General features: G+C 62.1%; 2 protein-coding genes across 3 annotated transcripts; both read right to left on the bottom strand.

Moving 5' to 3' along the window:
- Positions 1-67: 67 nt before the first annotated feature.
- METTL3 (methyltransferase 3, N6-adenosine-methyltransferase complex catalytic subunit) lies at positions 68-4,822 on the bottom strand. Its single transcript, XM_077832355.1, has 11 exons — positions 4,617-4,822; positions 3,503-3,693; positions 2,781-3,179; positions 2,174-2,349; positions 1,737-1,953; positions 1,155-1,342; positions 852-890; positions 662-770; positions 511-576; positions 298-410; positions 68-227 (listed from the first exon to the last, which is right to left on the bottom strand). The coding sequence occupies exons 1-11, from the start codon at positions 4,708-4,710 to the stop codon at positions 116-118; spliced, it is 1,704 nt and encodes a 567-aa protein (XP_077688481.1). The 5' UTR covers positions 4,711-4,822; the 3' UTR covers positions 68-115.
- A 1,923-nt stretch (positions 4,823-6,745) lies between these two features.
- Positions 6,746-11,451, bottom strand: SALL2 (spalt like transcription factor 2). 2 transcript variants are annotated; one of them, XM_077832262.1, is made up of 4 exons: positions 11,344-11,451; positions 7,981-10,238; positions 7,426-7,824; positions 6,746-7,039 (listed from the first exon to the last, which is right to left on the bottom strand). In XM_077832262.1, exons 1-3 carry the CDS (start codon positions 11,357-11,359, stop codon positions 7,444-7,446), a joined length of 2,655 nt encoding a protein of 884 aa, XP_077688388.1. In that variant the 5' UTR covers positions 11,360-11,451; the 3' UTR covers positions 6,746-7,039; positions 7,426-7,443. The 2 variants fall into 2 exon arrangements, with proteins under 2 accessions (XP_077688388.1, XP_077688389.1); XM_077832263.1 differs by lacking the exon at positions 11,344-11,451 and adding an exon at positions 10,587-10,734.
- Between the last annotated feature and the right edge of the window lie 6,721 nt (positions 11,452-18,172).

Here is an 18,172-nt window from a genome sequence, read left to right as displayed (position 1 = left end):
GGCTCTGGGGGTGCTGCCTGTGCCCAGCGCCAGCAGCTGCCACCAGTCCCAGGGAATGAGGCCCAGCACCAGTTTTCTTGTTTTATTACGAAATAGCCCCCTGTCCCCCCATCCCCTACATGTTCTTGGGCTTAGAGATGATCCCGTCTGGGTAGCGCTGCTTGAACTGGGCCACCACATCAGGGTCCAGGAGGTGGATGCCATCCAACTGGTTGCCCAGGGTGATCCTGGCAAAGAGAGAGGGCAGGGTTAGAGGGTGGGGGGTCCTAGTGTCCGGGGTAGGGGGGAAACACTCACCAGTTGGGCTGCACGTTATGAGGGCGGCCAAACAGCTCGATCTTGCGGGTGCCAGGAGAGAGGCGCTCGATCATGCCGTAGATCTCATCTGGCTTGTGACTGGTGGAACGGACCTGCAAGAGGTGGTGGCCATGGGGGAGCTGTGGGGAGCAGGGAAAGAGCCCTGGCCACTCCCAGCAGGGGGGCCAGAGCGTGGGGAGGGGCTGAACTCACCTCAGCTACGATGACATCGCAGTCCAGGCCCCGGTTGAAGCCTTGGGGGTTCCCTTTGACCCCCACCTGTACAGGAGAGAGAGAGAGGCTGAGCCAGGTGCTGGGGAGACCCCCCCCATATTACCTGGTCCAAGGCAGTGCTCCCCCATACCAGGCAGTGCTCCTTCCCATGGTTCAGCCAGTGCCCCGTCCGCCCCGTGCGGATGATTCGCTGCAGCTGGTTGGTTTTCACCCAGATGATCTCGTCCACCCGCTCGTACCTGGGGCAGAAGGAGAGGGGGTTAGGGGCTAGGCTAGAGGGGGCAGTGGCATGGGGGGGGGTGAGGGAGACAGACACTTACCCCCAGAGATTGAGGCACTCGCGTCCCAGCTCCATGGCCCTGGGGGGAGAGCAGGGCAGAGGTGAGATGCTCTACTGACCCAGGCACCCTTTCAACCTAGCCTAGACCCCCCCTCCGTTGCCACACCACACAGTGACGCACAGACTGCCTGTCCCGCAGCCTGACCCACCCCAGGAGCCGTAGCAGGCTCACCCACCTCCTCCCCTGCCTAGTACCAGCTGGTGACCCAGAGCCTCTGCTGCATGCCCCACCCGTACTGGCTGGTGACCCAGAGGCTCAAGCCCTGCCCCCGCCCCCCCATACCGGCCAGTGACCCAGAGGAAGAGAAACCCTTCGTCCTGCAGGACGGGGATGTTGAGGCGCCGCATCTCGTCATCAGTCAGGGTGCCGTAAGGCAGCTCCATGTGGATGTCCCAGGGCGGGTCAGCCATGACCACCGCGAACTTGCCCAGAATGCTGACATCCAGATAGCGGATGTCGCAGCAGATCCACTGGGGGGGGAAGGGGGGTGTCAGAGAGAAACCAAAACTCCCTATCCCCAAGGAGAATGGCCTCCGGCCGCTGATGGCACAGCAGGGAGCCTCCACCTCACACTGGGCTCCCCAGAGCCACCTCGTCCCACAGCTCGCCAGCCTCTGTGCCCCTCTCCAGAGCCCTGACAGCCCCACCCCCGTAACGCTGCCCAGAGTCCCCTCATCACCCCAAACCCTTCCCCAGAGACAGGACAGTCTCACCCCCGTAATGCTGCCCAGAGCCCCCCACCAAACCTTTCCCCAGAGATCTGACAGCTGCGCTGCCCAGAGCCCTGCTGTCCCATACCACTTCCTCCCTAACCCCCCACCCCCTTTGATTTGCCCAGACATTCCTCCCACCTGCCAGCGATACCTGCGGGGGGAAGAGACGGTCGATGCTGGGGTCCCCACCCACTGCCTGGGGCAGCACCAGCTCCTGGCCAGCGTTGTGGTCGCGCCCCCCAGAGGCGTCCAGGTCGGCACAGGCATCAATCTCATAGTGGACGTACTTGCAGGTGTCCATGTGGAAGCAGGTGTTGAGGAAGGAGCAGTCGCCCAGAGACTCGTCCGTGTGCTTGTTAATGATGCGCCTGTGGGGAGAGCGGGAAACGACAGACATGGAACCCAGGAGTCCAGGTGTCCGACTTGCCGTTCCCCCCACTAGACCACTCCCCTCCCAGAGGCAGGGACAGAACCCAGGAGTCCCGGCTCCCAACGCCCCCTGCTCTAACCCACCAAACCCCACTCCCCTCCTCAAGCCTGGGACAGAACCCAGGTGTCCTGGCTCCCAGCCCCGGGGCTGGCTCTCACCTGAAATGCAGTTTGCGGCAGGGCCGCTCAGCATCTGTGGCTTTCATACACTCCTCCTTGGTGCCATAGTCACAGAACTCCTGTACCTGGGCACGGCCTCGCGAGCGGAACTTCTCCACGATTGACTGCTCCTTGGCCGTGGTTGTGTTCAGCAGCTCCAGGATCTCCTGGCTCACCTGGGGTGGGGGGAGAGCAGTGAGAAGGACCCAGGAATCCGGGGTTCCCTTCCCCCCACTCCTACCCCAGTCCCCTCCCAGAGCCAGGGATACAACCCAGGAGTCCTGACTCCCAGTCTCCCCACCACCCTGCTCCTCCCTGTGGGAATAACTGTGGTCTAGCAGACCTTCCCCAACTGCTGGAAACTGGGTAAGGGTTCATAAATGGTCACAATAGCCTGTACCAATGAACGTTGTTAACGAGGTGCGGAAAGGAAACAGACTGTATTGGTCCAGAGAAAAAAGGTCTCAGGATCCCACCCCAAGCCAGGGTTGAGATCATGTTTGCTCCAACCCACTAGACCCCTCTGCCCTCCCAGAGCCATGGAGCGATCCCAGCACTGGGCCCCCCAGCCTGTGTTGAGGCTAGGATCCAGGTGTCCAGCTGGTACCTTCTTGCTCTGCTGCTCCTTGGTGGACTGCTGGCTCAGCAGGCTCTCGATCTCCAGGTCCAGGTCTGATGCCTGCTTCCGAGACTTCTTGGCCGGCTCCTTGGCCAGCTCCGAGGTGGTCAAGGCAGAGGGGGTGGCACCAGCTGGGGAAGGAACGGCACCCCCAGCATCCTGCTCCGCCCAGCGCTTCTGGCCCCCAGTGCTGCCTGGTTCAGTGGGGCCTTTCCTCTCAGCCACAGCGCCCATCATGGCGGAGAGCTTGGAGTGGTCAGCATAGGTGACCAGAGTGGGCTGCTCTTCATCGTCCTGCAGCAGTCCCCGGCGCACCTCGATCAGCTCCTGAGCTGCAAACTTCTGCAGTAGGCTCTCCACGCTGTGCTGGGTGATGGGGGCCTCCGGCTGTGGGACAGATAGGGTCACGGGGTGGGGCAAGTGTGAAGAGAGATGGGGTCACCCTAGTGCCTGGCAGGGTGGAGAGACAGGGTCCCCCATGTGGGGAGAGATGGAGTGCAGCATTGGGAGGCAGGATGGTCAAACTGGAGGGAGGGTGGGGGGCATGTGTCAGAGGATCAGCCAACCCAGGGAACAAAGGAACACCAAACAGGAAACAAAGCAGGCGTTGCTGGGGGAAGGCGGGTGTGTTTTCACATGGATGGGTGGTGGAGGGGAATGGGGCTGGGTCCCATGGGACCGGCAGCAAGAGGGAGGGACCGGGCTCTCACTGTGGAGATGGCCAGGCAGATGGAGAGGGCATCGGTGGGCAGCGCCAGCCCCAGGTCCGAGAGGTGATGCAGCAGCTTCTTCTCCAGCTCAGGGTCAGTGGCCAGCTCTCTAGCTGCGGTGCTGAGTGTGGGGGCTGCGGGCACTGGGCTGTCGCTGCGGAAGGGTGACGCAAGCTCTGGGTTCCTGAGGTCTGGGGAGAGAGATGGGGTGAGGCTGGTGATGTCTGAGTACCGAGAGGTGACACCCCCTTCCCCACCTACTGCCCTGGCACTTGCCCACAACACCAAATCCCCCACCTCACCCCAATCCCAACCACCGCAGCCAATCAGTCCTGCCCCCTTCCCCACTGCCTCTCACCACTGTGCCAGTGGATCCAGCTGGGGTCTCTGCTGCAGCTGCTGTCGACCCCCCTAGTGCCCCAACCCCATGGCTTCTCCTGCCACCCTGGACCCCAATGCCTCCTGCATTCCTGACCCCCTGTATCCCCAGCACCTTGTTGCCCCAGTGCCCTTTGGGGACCACTTGAGCCCAAAATGCCCTTGAACGTCTTACCCCAACACAAGGGTCCTGCTTCTGCCACTGCTGCAGCCACCCTCTGGCCCTGCCTCATGGTTCCTAATCCCCCTGGCCCAGTACCCCTGCATCTGCCCATCTGATCCAGTCATGGCCTTGCTGACCTTTGACCCCCACAGTGCCCCTCCATCTCACAGCCAAGGGATCTAGCCTGCACCCTCCCACACGACCATCTACCTCCCTGAGCCCCCACTTCCCCGGCCAAACCCCAGTCCCCACCGAGCCTTGTGCCCGCCGCCCCATGTCCATTGTGCCCGTTGCCTCCCCTAGTTACCCCTGACCCCTTGGTATCCTCTGGGCCCCAGTTCCCCACTCGTGCCACTTGCCCTTTGGCCCTGCGACCCCCCTGACCCCCCCCAGGGGATCCTGCCAGTGTCACCACTGCCCCCACGTGTCCTTTGCCTCCTGACCCTCTTCCCGTTGCCCCGACCTACTTGCATCATCAATGCCCTATGAGTGGCCACGACCCCGTGCCCTTTGACCCCTGAACTACATGGCCCCGCGCTGCCCTTTGCCCCCCACTGCCCCCCAACTCCTCACCCAGCGGATCATGTTTCCGCCGCCGCTGGAGCCGCTCCCGCAGCGAGTCCAGCTGCTTCTTGTGGGCCTGGATCGAGCTCCAGGTGTCCGACATGGTCCGGCCCGGCCCGGGGTCTCCGGCCCCGCCGCCCTTCCCCGCTCAGGCAGCCCCAGGCACCGGGCGGACCGATGCTGCTCACCCGAGCCGCGCAAACAGCAGTAACCGGAAATGCCTCGGGGGGATTGAGATAAGGAGCGCGCACTTCCGGTTTCTGCCCACACCTCGAACCCGCCGTGGCCATCATGTATACTGGCAAGCAAGGTTATGGGGGGGTTGCGTACAGAGCGGCCATCTTGGTTAGGGGTATTTTTTTAAAACCGCCATCTTGGTTATCTTTGTTGTAAAAGCAGCCATCTTATTTACTGGCAAACGACGGCCATCTTGGTTTTAAAGCCTCACGGCGGCCATTTTTGACTGGGGATGGCTTGGCTGCCATCTTGTTTACTGGCACCGAGGCGCTTAGCCACGCTATAGCAGCCATCTTTGTTACTGGCACAAAGGCTTTGGCCCTTGTTGGCTATACTTGGACTCCACACCAGCCTCACAGGGCAGTGGTTGTAGCCATGTTGGTGTCTGGCTCCCATCTGAGGTGGCACCCCCTGTTGGTCTCTCACATCAAGGAGATGAATAGAAGGCGTGGCAATCTCACTGCGAAGCTGTGGCGACCATGTTGGTTACTGGCACCAGAGCATTCCTTCCCCAAGCCACAAGCCCTGCTGTCAATGCAGTGGACCTGTGGAGGCAGCCATCTTGGTCACTGGCCCCTGGGCGCAAAACCCGTCCCACTGGTGACTGGGGGCAGCTGCTTTTCGCAGACACTAGGGAGGCCGTTCTGGCACGAAGGAGCATGGTAGTGAGCACCTGGCACTGACCCGATCCTGGGGGCTGACAGACAAACCCAGTGATAGTGACCAGCTGTGGGCAGGGATGAGGGCCTAACCCTGCTCCCTCTTCTGTTGCAGCTTCTCCTTTTCCTGGCGTGCTTTAGGCTGGTTGAAGGATAACATTTGCCATTCCTCCAGCCCCTTTGTGTCCCCAGGCACATCACCCCCTCAACATGCAGCCACCTCTGGAGGGCAGCAGAAAACACCCCTGGGTGTTTGCCCCATGTGGAGCAAAGGGGGGCGCCAGATTGCCAGGCAGTTCACACCCTAGGATTCAGGATGCCTGAGTTCCAGTCCCAGTTCCGCCACAGACTCACGGTCCTTGAATCTAGCCCTAGGTCCCTCCTGGGGGTAAAGAACTCTTCCCTCCCCCTGACTTTAGCATGGCACCTGGGCTGAGGGGGCAGCTAATCTGTCGTGGTGAGGGGGCTGGAGAGAGACAGGAAGAGCTGGCAGATGCAGGAGGGAGGGAAAATGAAACAGGGATGGCAAGATAGGAGGGGAGGGAAGAACAGCTGAGTTGGAGAAGGAAGGGGGGATGACTCTGGGGATTAGCGGTGGCTGGACGTTCCCCTCATCAGAGGCCTCCCAAGCAGCTCTGGCTGGATCAGGCTCAAGCAGCTGAGGAGCATTATGTGAAACTGGCAGGGGAGGGGAAAAGAGCCCGGCCTGGATGCAGGGAGCAGGGCTGGAGCCAGGCAGTACTGGTAATCCGCTGGGGAGTATGTGCAACCCCCCTCTTGCCCCCCAGTGTCGATCCACAGGGAACATGAGCGTGTTACAGCCCCCAGCCACATGGGCCTGGCTCCTTAGTCACACTGGAGGTAATGAGGCGACCAAAGTGTGTATATGTCGCTGCTGACCCCTGCTGGAAGGGACGAGCCCTGCCGTGTGTGTGTGTGTGTGTGTGTGTGTGTGTCCCTGCTTCCCTGTGCTGGAGGGGACAAGCCCTGCCGTGTGTGTGAGTCCTGCCATTTGTTTGTCTGTCCCTGCTGCCCCTGCTGGAAGGGACAAGCTCTGCTCTGTGTGGGTGTGTGTTTCCCTGTTGCCCCCTGGTGGAGGGAGGAGTCCTGCCATGTGTCTGTGTACCCCTATTGCCCCCTGCTGGAAGGGACAAGCTCTGCTCTGTGTGCGTGATGCAGAGAAAAGTCTGAATCTCCCTACTCACCCCCCGCATCCCGTCCCTGGGAAGAATAAGACCTGAGTCTCTGGGGATTTGTCAAACTGCTTTAATGATGGACGCAGACAAAGTCCCGCTGACCCTGGCCAGAGAGGCTGGGCCTTTGTTCTACACTAGAGGGCACTTCACTATGGGTCCAGGGTGGCTGGGACGAGCCCCGGTCCCTGCGCCAGGGTCCTGCCCCCCGCCCAGTCCCCTCTGAGCTACGGTAAAAGTAAAAGACTAAAATGCCACTAAAGTTGTGTGGGGGCCGCGTCCCCGATGCCTGATCCCCTCGCGGGGGCTGGTGCCTCTTGCAGCACGCCAGGGCTGGCGCCCCCTGGAGGAGAGAGAGAGAGATGGGGTTAGGGGGCAGCACTGCTGGGCAGAGTGGGGTCGCACAACCCCCAAACTGATGGCATGACCTCTGACATCTACCCCTCCTACTGACTGACCTCTGACCCCAAATCCATCCCACCGAGCAGCCTCCTACCCCAGCCCTCTCCCAAGTGACCCCTAGTCTGCCCTGGCCCCCATCCTTTCCATCAACCACCCTCCCAGCTCCCCACCCCCCAAGAAATGGCTAAATTGGGGAAAGAGCTGTGCCATGGCTGGGAAGGCTGGGGGGATTCCCTGTGTCTCTGGGGCAGCCCCCCATCACAGCTGGGCTGGACTTTGGGGTCAAGCTCCTCCTCTCTTTGTTCCCTGGGGAAGGAAGGATGTTACCTGCTGAGGGCCTGTAGGCTACTTTTCCGCTTTGCCTTGGCTCTCTGGGGCAGCCTCCCCTGCAGCTGGGGGTCCTCCCGCCGGCTTCTCCTTGGCTTCGGGGGGTGCTGCCTTGCTGGGCGCAGTGGCCGGGCCAAAAAGCACAGGGGGTGCAGTGGAGGAGGAGGGGGTAGCGGTGATGGGGGGGCCCCGGCAGGTCTTGGCAGCCAGGCACCCCCCTGCGATGAAGGCCGTGTACTGGTTCCAGAAGGACAGGGGCCCCACCAGCTGGGCTGGCACATCCCGCGCCAGGAACTCCTGCAGCTTTGCTGTGCCTCCCGGTGTTGCTAGGGCCTCTGGGACCGGACGCCGGCCACGCCGTGCTGTGCCGCAGCTCCACGCTGTGCTGCCCAGGGGAACCTGCCACCGGGACAGAGACAGACAGGGGAGCCCATTCAATCTCAAGGGAGACCGAGGGCCCTGGATAAAGGCAAGGGCAGATGGGGGAGGTTCGAGCAGGGAGAGAGGCAGGGGACAGTCTCGCGAATAGGGGGTGAGGAGCAGGGGCTCCCTTACCTGGTGGTGGGCTGCCAGGGCGTGCTTACGCAGTGCTGCCCCGTCAGGGAATCCCTCCTTGCATACCCCACAGGCCAGTGCCACCCCCTCTTTGGCCTGGCTGGCCCGTGGCTCTTCGGCTCCAGCCCCTGCTGCCCCCTCCTCCTCTCCCTCCTGTGCTCTGTCTCCTCCTTCTTCTGCCTTCTGGGCGCTAGGGTCCCCTTCTCCCTCCGTGGCCGGTGGGGGGCTCCTTCCCGCAGGAGGCGAGCGGCTGCGATCAGCTGCTCCCCCCACCTCTGGCTTCCCAACATCCTCCTCTTCCTTGGCATGAGCTGGGGCTGCTTCCTCCTCCGGGCTGGACGCCCTCTCCTCGCCCCCCATGGCCTTCTCTGTGCTGCTGTCCAGTGAGTCCTCATCGCTGCCTTCCTCCTCCTCCTCCTCCTCCTCCGACAGCTCCTCCTCGTCCCTCTGCGGGGCGGGACCCTCAGGCTGGCGGGGGCCCTCCCCCGGGGCAGCGGGGGGCTCAGGCAGCAGGGCTCCATTGGGGATCTGGCCCCCGAGGTGCATGCGGACGTGTTGCTGGAGGCTGACGGCATTGGTGAACTTCTTCTGGCAGATGGGGCAGGAGTTCTGGGCTCGGGCAGCCGGGCTGGCCTTGTGGCCCACGAAGTGCGCTCGCAGATTGCCCCGGGTGGAGAAGGCCCGGCCGCACACCTTGCACTTGAAGGGACGCTCCCCTCCGTGTTGCCCATAGTGAAGGCGCAGTGCCCGGGGGCAGCTCAGCACCCGCAGGCAGATCACGCACTGGTTGGGCCCCGAGGAGGAAGAGGAGGGCGGCGAGGAGGCCGAGGGGGCCGCCGGGCCGGCTCCGGGCGAGGCCCCCTGTCGGTCGATCTTTTCCACCAGCTGCTGCAGCTTGGAGGTCTCCGAGGGGGAGGCTCCCAGCGGCTCCAGCACATAGGGGAAGGGGAAGCCGGTGCTGCCCGCCTTGAAGTGGTTGGCCAGCAGGGCCCAGCTGGGCAGCTTGCCCAGGGGCACCCGGGCTCCTTCTGCTTCCCGCCCCGGCGGCGTGTTCTCGTCCCCCTTGCCCCGCCCCTCGGCCGCTTTCATCAGCACCAGCTTGTTGAAGACGGGCAGGGTCTGAGTGGCGGCTGTGCCCCCGGCCGCGGTGCCCGAGAGCAGTGTCAGGCTCTCGGTGGCGCTCAGCCCCTTGCGCTCGGGGGGCGCTGCTTCCTCACCCGGCTCGGCCTTCTCCGGCGGCACGGACATGCCATAGGGCAGCCCGGCGCCGGTCAGCACATAGTCGAGGTGCTCCGGGACCGGGTGGGGGTTCATCTGGACATGGGGGTACTTCTCCCGGTGCCGGTGGAAGTGCACTTTGAGGTTGCCCCGGGTGGTGAAGCGGTTGCCACAGACGTTGCACTTGTAGGGGCGCTCGCCCGTGTGGGAGCGCAGGTGGATCTGCAGGGCGCTGTCGCTCCCGAAGACCTTGGCGCAGAAGCGGCACTTGTGCCGACCCCCCGGCTTCTCCTCCAGCCCCAGCTCGGCTCCCCCGGCCCCGTTCTTCTGCCGCAGCAGCCCTGGGGAGGTGGCCTGCTCCAGGCCCCGTGCTGCCCCCAGACACTGGGCGGCCAGGAGCCCCGTGGTAGGGAACGCTGGGGCCAGGATGGGCTCTGCTTTGGGGCCCCTGGCGCTGCCAGGGAAGGGGTGGTAGAGGTGGAAAAAGGTGGGCTTGGGCACCTCTGGGGAGCCCGACACCTGGGTCCTCACCGGCTCGGACTTGATGGAGAAGACAGGCAAGGGGGCCTTGGGTTGGTGGGAGGCTCCCGGGGCTGGCTCTGAGGCGGGGGCCGAGGGGGCTGACTGCCCCAAGGAGCCCAGCAGCAGCACCTGCCGGCAGATCTCCTCCGTCATCTGCATCTGGTGCAGCTGGCGCTGCTGGAGCACCCGCAGCTCCTCCAGGATCAGGGGGATGTTGAGGTGCCCAGAGTGGGGGGGGGCAGCTGGTGGAGCCAGGGGCGGTGGCGGTGGAGGAGGGGGTGGGTCCGGGGCCAAGGGATTGCTGGCCAGAGGAGCTGTCTCTGTCTCCATGCCCGGGGGGCTGTCGGGCCGGGGCTCCGAGGAGGAGGAAGAGGAGGAGGAGGAGGAGGAAGAGCCAGCACTGTCTTGCCCGTTGGCCGAGGAGGAGGAAGAGGGAGGGGGCTGCTCGGGGTGACAGGTGTCCCCGTGGGCAGCAAGCTCCGTGGGGCAGGACGGGGCTGCCTCGTCACCTGTGTCCCCTGTGGAGAGAGAGAGACAGAGGGTCAGACCTTGGAGTGGCAATGCCAGGGGAGTCCCCTGCAACCCAGAGCTTCCGCAACTCCCCCAAACCATAGGGGAACCAGAGACAGTTCCCATATCTATACAGGAACCTAAGATCTCCCCCGTAACTATAGCGGGTGTCCCTACATCCCCCCAAAGCTATAGGGGGCAGAGGAGCCTGCTCCCCTCAAGGAGGCATAAGGGCTGGGGAGCTGCCTCCCCCAAGTCCCCTCCATGCAGTCCTCCCCCTTCCCCGCTCAGAACACAGTGCCTAGCTGGCTTTCCCCGCACGGCACCCCCTGGTGCCACGCATGCCCACCCCTCACCGGCACAAGGGAGTCCAGAGGGGGGTCAGGTCCCAGGCTGAGAGGGAGACAGGGCCCGGTTCTCATTTTCCCAGGGTGTAAATCAGGAGTAATCCCATTGGGATGCATGAGACATATGGACAGACAGGCAGAGGGGAGGGACGGACAGACAGAGGGTGCAGGGGATGTATGCACAGACAGACACAGAGGGCTGCAGAGGATGGACGCACGGACAGACAGAAAGGTGCTGGGGAACAGAGAGACAGAGGGTGCAGGGGAGGTAGGGATGGACAGAGAGGGGCACATGGATGGGACGGATGGATAGACAGACAGAAAGGCGCAGGGGACGCACGGATGGACAGACAGACACACAGAAGGTGCAGGGGACAGACAGAAAGGTGCAGGGGACAGATAGATAGATAGACAGACAGACAGAAAGGTGCAGGGGATGCACGGACGGACAGACAGACACACAGAAGGTGCAGGGGACAGACAGAAAGGTGCAGGGGATGCACGGATGGACGGACAGACAGACAGGTAGGTGCAGGGGACGCACGGACAGACAGACACCGAAGGTGCAGGGGACGCACGGACAGACAGACACACAGAAGGTGCAGGGGACAGACAGACACACAGACGGTGCAGGGGACGCACGGACAGACAGACACACAGACGGTGCAGGGGACGCACGGACAGAGGCCGGACGAGCCGCTCCCCCCTCCCGGCGGCGGCGGCCCGGACCGGTCCCAGGCGGGCGGGCCGAGGGACAGTACCGCACCTGCGGGCTCCGCCATGGCCCGTGTCCCCGGGCGCTGGAGCTGCGGGCGCGGGGCCTGCGCGCTCCGGGCGGAGGAGAAGGAGGATGCGGGGGGAGGAAGCAGGAGGAGGGGCGGATGCAGGGAGGAGCCGGAGCGGATCCGACCCGCCGGGGCTGCAGGGACCTCTGGTGTCCGGAGTCCGGGGCGGCGAGCCCGGGGCCAGCGCTGCGGGCGCTCCGACGCACGGGGGCCCGCTCCGTGTGGAGCCCAGCCAGGGGTCCTTGCGCCCCGATGCCTGGGGTCCCCCGCGCCCTGACTCGAGCTGTGGGGTCCCCGCGCCCAACTGGGGGTCCTTGCGCCTGTATGCCCGGGGGTCCCTATGCCCCGAGCCCAGCCAGGGTTCCCTGTGCCCAGATGTCCGGGAGGTCCTCGCGCCCTGAATCCAGCTGTGGGGTCCCCGAGCCCAGCCAGGGGTCCTTGCGCCCCGATGCTCGGGGGTCCCTGTGCCCTGAATCCAGCTGTGAGGTCCCCGCGACCAACTGGGGGTCTTTGCACCTCTATGCCTGGGGGTCCCTGTGCCCCGAGCACAGCCAAGGTTCCCTGTCCCCCGACGCCTGGGGGTCCCTGCGCCTTGAATCCAGCCGTGGGGTCCCTGAACCCAGCCGGGGGTCCCTGCGCCCAATGCCCAGGGGTCCCCGAACCCAGCCGGGGGTTCCCGAGCTCCGAGCCCAGCCGGGCATCCCTGAGCCCAATGCCTGGGGGGTCCCCGAGACCAGCTGGGGGTCCCTGCGCCCTCCTATACGTGTGTGTGTGTGGGGGGTGTCCCTGCACCCTGTAGATCCCAGCTGTGGGTCCCTGCTCCCCGATACTCCCCCACAGCCGCCCTCCTGCATGCCCAGGGCAGCTGCCACCCAGGGGGACAGGTGGAGGTGGGGTTGTGGAAGGAGACCCCTAGGCCAGTGGCTCTCAACCTTTCCAGACGACTGTACCCCTTTGTCTTGTGTAACCCCAAGTTTCACCACACTTAAAAACTACTTGCTTAAACATCAGACATGAAAATAGAAGAGTGGCCCAGCCACACTAGTACTGAACAATGGCCGACTTCTGAGCTTTTACCCTGTAATTATACAGTAAATCAACCGGCACATCACTATTGTTCCAACATTTCCGTGTCTAGCGTAGAGAGCGGTATAAACCAGTTATTGGACGCTATGCTCCTTTGTCCGGACTTCCCTAGCCCGTTTTCTGTAGCCTGTTGTAAAACTAGGCCAATCTCTAGATGAGTTAAGGTACCCCCTGGAAGAGCTCTGTGTACCCCCAGGGCTCGAAGCACTGTCACAGGCCAAGCCAGCAGGTGCAGGGAGAACCTGGTGACCCAGACGCTGGGGGGCAGATTCCCCCAAGGTGGCTTGGCTTCCCTCATGCAGGTTTACACCAGCCCGGGATCCAGCCTCGCTGGTTCTGGAGCAGCAGGGGTCAGTGTACCCAGCTGGGGCTTCACGCCCGTGGGGCCCTGCTGTTTGGCACCAGACAGACAGACAGACACTGGACTGGGGGGCATGTTCGCTCTGACCAGCCCCTCCCAGGGAGCCCTGGCCCATTTCTCCGGCTCCCTCTGCCGCAGCCAAAGTCCCAAGAAGAAAAACCCCAAACTCAACACAAGAGAAGATTTCCAGGGCTCACAGGGTTACCTAGCAACCGCACAAAGGGTCCCGAGGGGGCTGGGAGGGGACCTGTGCTGCACAGAGTGGGGAAGAGACAGACGGACGGACAGGGATGGGTGGGTGGATGGACAGGTAGAAAAGCGTGTAGGAGGGGACAGATGTGGGGTGCAGGGCATACATAGCTAGATGTGGCGCTGGAGGAGCAATGAGGGGGTGCCAGAGACAGATGAGGGGTGCAGGGGATACACACAGATAGGGGGGCAGGAGAAGGTGGAAGGCTGCACAGGGACACATAGATGAAGGGTGGGGAGGGACAGATGAGGTGGGGCAAGGAGGATACATAGACAGAAGAGTGAAGGGAACAGATGAGGAGTGCAGGGGACAGGTGAGGGGGTGCAGGGGGAATACAAAGATGGGGTGCCAGGGGACAGATGAGGGGGTGCAGAGGATACATAGATGAGGGGTTCAGGGGACAGATGAGGGGTGCAGGGCATACACAGCTAGATGAGGTGCTGGAGGACAGATGAAGGGGTGCAGGGGAGAGATGATGGTGCGTGGAGGACAGATGGGGGTGCAGGGGGATACAGAGCTAGATGGGGTGCAGGGGACAGATGGGGGGTGCAGGGGAATACAGAGCTAGATGAGGTGCAGGGGACAGATGGGGGGTGCAGGGGGATACAGAGCTAGACGGGGTGCAGGGGACAGATGGGGGTGCAGGGGGATAAAGAGCTAGATGGGGTGCCAGAGAACAGATGAGGGGGTGCAGGGGGATACAAAGCTAGATGCTCAAATAAACGTGTTAGTCTCTAAGGTGCCACAGGTCCTCCTTTTCTTTTTGCAGATACAGACTAACACAGCTGCTACTCTGAAACATAGCTAGATGGGGTGCCGGAAGGGAGATGAAGGGTGCAGGGGACAGATGAGGGGGTGCAGGGGATACATAGGTAGATGGGGTGCCGGAGGACAGATGAGGGGATGCCAGAGGGATATATAGCTAAATGGGGTGCTGGAGGACAGATGAGGGGTGCTGGGGATACAGAGCTATACGGGGTGCAGGGGATAGATGAAGGGTGCAGGGGGATACATAGCTAGATGGGGTGCAGGGGATAGATGAGGGGGAGCAGGGGACAGAAAGCTAGGTGGGGTGCAGGGGAGAGATGAGGAGAGCAGGGGAAACATAGCTAGATGGGGTACAGGGGAGAGATGAGGGGGTGCAGGGGACAGATGAGGGAGTTCAGGGGATACATAGCTAGATGGGATGCAGGGGAGAGATGAGGGGGTGCAGGGGACAGATGAGGGAGTGCAGGGGGATACATAACTAGATGGGGTGCAGGGGACAGAAAGCTAGGTGGGGTGCAAGGGACAGATGAGGGGGTGCAGGGGGGATACATAGCTAAATGGGGTACAGGGCACAGATGAGGGGTGCAGGGGGATACATAGCTAGATGGGGTGCAGGGGACAGATGGGGGTGCAGGGGACAGATGGAGTGCAGGGGGATACATAGCTAGACGGGGTGCAGGGGACAGATGAGGGGTGCAGGGGGATACAGAGCTAGATGGGGTGCAGGGGACAGATGAGGGGTGCAGGGGCAGATGGTGTGCAGGGGGATACAGAGCTATATGGGGTGCAGGGGACAGATGAGGGTGCAGGGGAATACATAGCTAGATGGGGTGCAGGGGACAGATGAGGGGGTGCAGGGGATAGATGGGGTGCAGGGGGATACAGAGCTAGACGGGGTGCAGGGGACAGATGAGGGGGTGCAGGGGGATACAGACCTAGACAGAGCAGGGGCGCAGGGGCACAGCCCGTGGGAGTTGGAGACTTTGGAGAGTTTCACTTAGTTTGGGAACTCCCCCTGCCCCGTCTGCCCTGCCCCCCTGCCGGCCCCAGCCCCCCCCCTCCGAGCAACACCTGCCAGGCCCCCCCGGCACCCACCGTTCTCGGAGGCCGTGGACCCGTCGCAGTCTGAGATGAGCTGTTGGGGTTTGCGCTGCTTGCGGCGAGACATCCCCGCGGGGGCGCCGGGCCGGGCACCCCTGGGTCTGCCGCTCGGCTTGGGAGCCAGTGGGCACCGGGAGTCTCCCAGGCGGGGTCTCTGCCCCCTCCCCGGAGCAGGGACACGCCCCCTCCTTTGCGCCCTCATTGGCAAGGCGAAGTCCTAATCTGGCCGGTCACTCGGGTCTCTTTTGTGCCTGGGGCTGCGAAGGCTCCTTAACCCCTTCCTGCCGGGCAGAGCTCGGGCGCTGGGTGGGGTGGCTGGTTACCCAGGGCCGGCCTGGTCCAGAGCTACGACACTTGGGCTGGTTCTGCAGAGAGCCCTGGCCTGAGGCTGAGATGCAGCTGCCTCTGGGGTGGGGCAGAGGAAAGTTTAACAGCTGCTTCGCAGTGCTACAGGCTCTGGAGGGCTGGAGGGTGTTTAATTTTGCCGAAACGGGGGTTAGGATGGGACGTGAAGGTGCCTCCCCTAGGCAGGGAACCTGCAGGCAGAACTTGGCAGGATGCGACTTGGGATTGAACCGTGGCACTGGCTTTAATACCCCGATTCGGGCAAACGCAGCATCCCCTTACCGCTCACCAAGTGGGCATCACTTCCCCAAACCTGCCCCTCCTGCCGCACTGGGGCATTAGGGTCAGCGCTGACGGTCCAGAGGGCGCCCCCTACTGAGCCCCTCACCCCACGCCGTGCAGCAGAGCCCCCCCCAGCACATGCCCCCTCCCTTCTCCCGCCCTGTCGTCTCCCCCCGTCTCCCCCCCATGACACCCTTCCTTCCTCTTTCTTCCCCTTTTCTTTTCACCTCTTCCCCGCGGCCTCCTGACCTCTCCGAGCACCACAAAAGCCCAGGCCTCAGCAGAGCTGGCGCTGCGGGAATGTTAATGAAGCCGCAGCACAAAGGGGGAAAAGACTTCGAAAAAACCCTCAGAAAGGGCCCCTTTGAGACAGGCTGCTGCTGTGTGTGGCTCAGTGGGGAGGGGTTGGGGGGATGGGGATGGGGGGGGGCTCTGAGAACCTCCCAACTTGCTGCCTATGGGAGCCATGCCTGCCCCTTCCATTCATGCAGCTGAGAGGAGACTCATGTACTGGGGCTGGAGAAAGGGGGATGGGGATTTTTAGGGGGTGCAGGGCCCCTCCCTGTATAAAGGGGGTGGAGTGGGGGGAGAGGCTGTGTTTCTCATAGGGCCATGCTTTCCGTGTAAAGGGGGTGCAGGGTATGTGCGCGGGGGGGCTGCATTTACCCATATGACCATGCTTTCCATATAAAGGGGGTGCAGGGGGGCTGTGTTTCCATAGGGCCCCACTCACTCTGTTAAGGGGGTACTGCAGGGGAGAGGGGGATGGTCTCCCATGGACTTTAATCTTCATCCCTTCCTGTCCAGCCTCCCTGACACATGCATGGCAGCTAAGCTGCTGCAGCCCATAGGGTGAAGTTCTCTGCCCCCGAGGTGTGGCTGGCCCCTGTCTGTGTGTAGGAGCGTCAGTTCCAGCAGGGGAGCTGCTGGGGGTGGATGCGAGGGCAGAGACAGGGACCGTGCTCCTCCCCTAATCCCTTTGTAAACCACTGAGCAGAAGCGGGGCACTGGTTTTCAAAAGTGGCCCCAAGTTTTTGGTGCCCGGCTTGAGAAGTCTCTTTCAGGAGCTGAGCAACTCCTGAGGGGCCCCACTGGACAGCAGGCCCCCAGTGTCTAGAAGTGTCTGAAAATACAGGCCCTCATGGCTACGAGCACAGAACACCCCCAGTCCTGCCATGGGGCTGAGCAGAGGGGCCCAGAGGCAGCTCTAGCTCTCTGCCCCCATACATCCCCTTGGATCTGTCCCTGGCCCCCTCCCTGCATCCCTGGGCAGAGTTAGTGCTCTCCAGCACCTCACACCCAGCCCTACGCAGCTCCCCTTGACTGCACAAAGACAAGGGGGCTTGTGATGAGGCCAGTGGGCTGAGGGGAGGAGGAAACGGCAGGCTGCACCCCAGCCCCTGTGCTGGGGAGTGGGGGGTCTGTGGAGGGCATACACAGCCAATTTGTCTGGCCCCAGGAAACCCTGGGGCCTGAAGAGAAGGGTCAGGAGAGAGAGAGGAACTCAGATACCAAAACTGATTGTGAGTGTGTGTGAGAGAGAGAGAGTGTGAGTGTGTGTGTGTGGGGGGCAGTGAGACAGAGAGAGGGAATATGGGACAGATCTTGAGATGGCTGATTTACACCAGCTAGGGATCTGGCCCGCCTTGGCTCCAATGGAGCTGCAGTCGCCTGACACCAGCTGGGGGATCTGGCCCTATCTTTGTGTTTTCAGTTCGTTGCAGCCCAATGAGGAAGCAGCTCCCCCGGCTGGGGAAGAGGCCAAACTGCCTGAGAGTCGACACTAAGGTCCAGTGCTCTGTCCCGGCTCCTTCCTTGAGCTTTTCCTGGTGGGGCTAGAGAAGTGGGGGGAGGAGACCCACTCGGGTGTGAAAAGGCCAGAACTGCACATTCAAAGCCTTTTGGCTACATTTGCAGGCCAGCTGCTCCTGCGGGGGTGCAGGGAACCAGTGCACCTTAGCTAGGCAGGTGGATTGCTCTGTGCTCTGAGCCAAGAGCTTCTGGGCGCACAGTGTGGTGCGGTCAGCCTGATGGGCTGCATCTGGGTGTGTAATCATCGGGCAATCACAGACCCACATCTGGATGGGAGAATAGGCGCAACTCAGGCATAAATCCCACCGAGACAGGTGAATAGGATACAACACCAGCCCACATCTGGATTATGCCAATGTGCAGCGGCAGTGAAAAAAGCGAACAGAATGTTGGGAATCATTAAGAAAGGGATCGATAATAAGACTGAAAATATCATATTGCCTCTCTATAAATCCACGGTACTCTCACATCTTGAATACTGCATGCAGATGTGGTCGCCTCATCTCAAAAAAGATCTATTGGAATTAGAAAAGATTTAGAAAAGGGCAACAAAAATTATTAGGGGTATAGAACTGCTTCCGTATGAGGAGAGATTAATAAGACTGGGATTTTTCATCTTGGAAAAGAGATGACTAAGGGGGGATATGATTGAGATCTATAAAATCATGACTGGTGTGGAGAAAGTACAGGACCTCATCCAGTCTAACTCCCTGCTCAAAGCAGTACCATCCCCAATTTTTGCCCCAGATCCCTAAATGGCCCCCTCAAGAATTGAACTCACAACCCTGGGTTTAGGGGGGGCCAA

Source organism: Eretmochelys imbricata, chromosome 13 (genome assembly GCF_965152235.1).
Source record: "Eretmochelys imbricata isolate rEreImb1 chromosome 13, rEreImb1.hap1, whole genome shotgun sequence".
Lineage (NCBI taxonomy): Eukaryota > Metazoa > Chordata > Testudines > Cheloniidae > Eretmochelys > Eretmochelys imbricata.
The sequence above is the reverse complement of the archived record's forward strand: the minus strand, read 5'-3'. Positions and strand labels throughout refer to the sequence as shown.

Bases quoted from the DNA above. Each gene is read 5' to 3' on its own strand.
- SALL2 (XM_077832262.1), bottom strand. The intron at 7,825-7,980 runs GTAAGGGAGCCC...TCCCGGTGGCAG, and splicing joins CCCTGGCAGCCCACCACCAG to GTTCCCCTGGGCAGCACAGC.
- METTL3 (XM_077832355.1), bottom strand. From the start codon at position 4,710: ATGTCGGACACCTGGAGCTCGATCCAGGCCCACAAGAAGCAGCTGGAC. The intron at 891-1,154 runs GTATGGGGGGGC...CTCTCCCCCCAG, and splicing joins TTCCTCTGGGTCACTGGCCG to GGCCATGGAGCTGGGACGCG. The intron at 411-510 runs GTGAGTTCAGCC...CACCTCTTGCAG, and splicing joins GCGATGTCATCGTAGCTGAG to GTCCGTTCCACCAGTCACAA.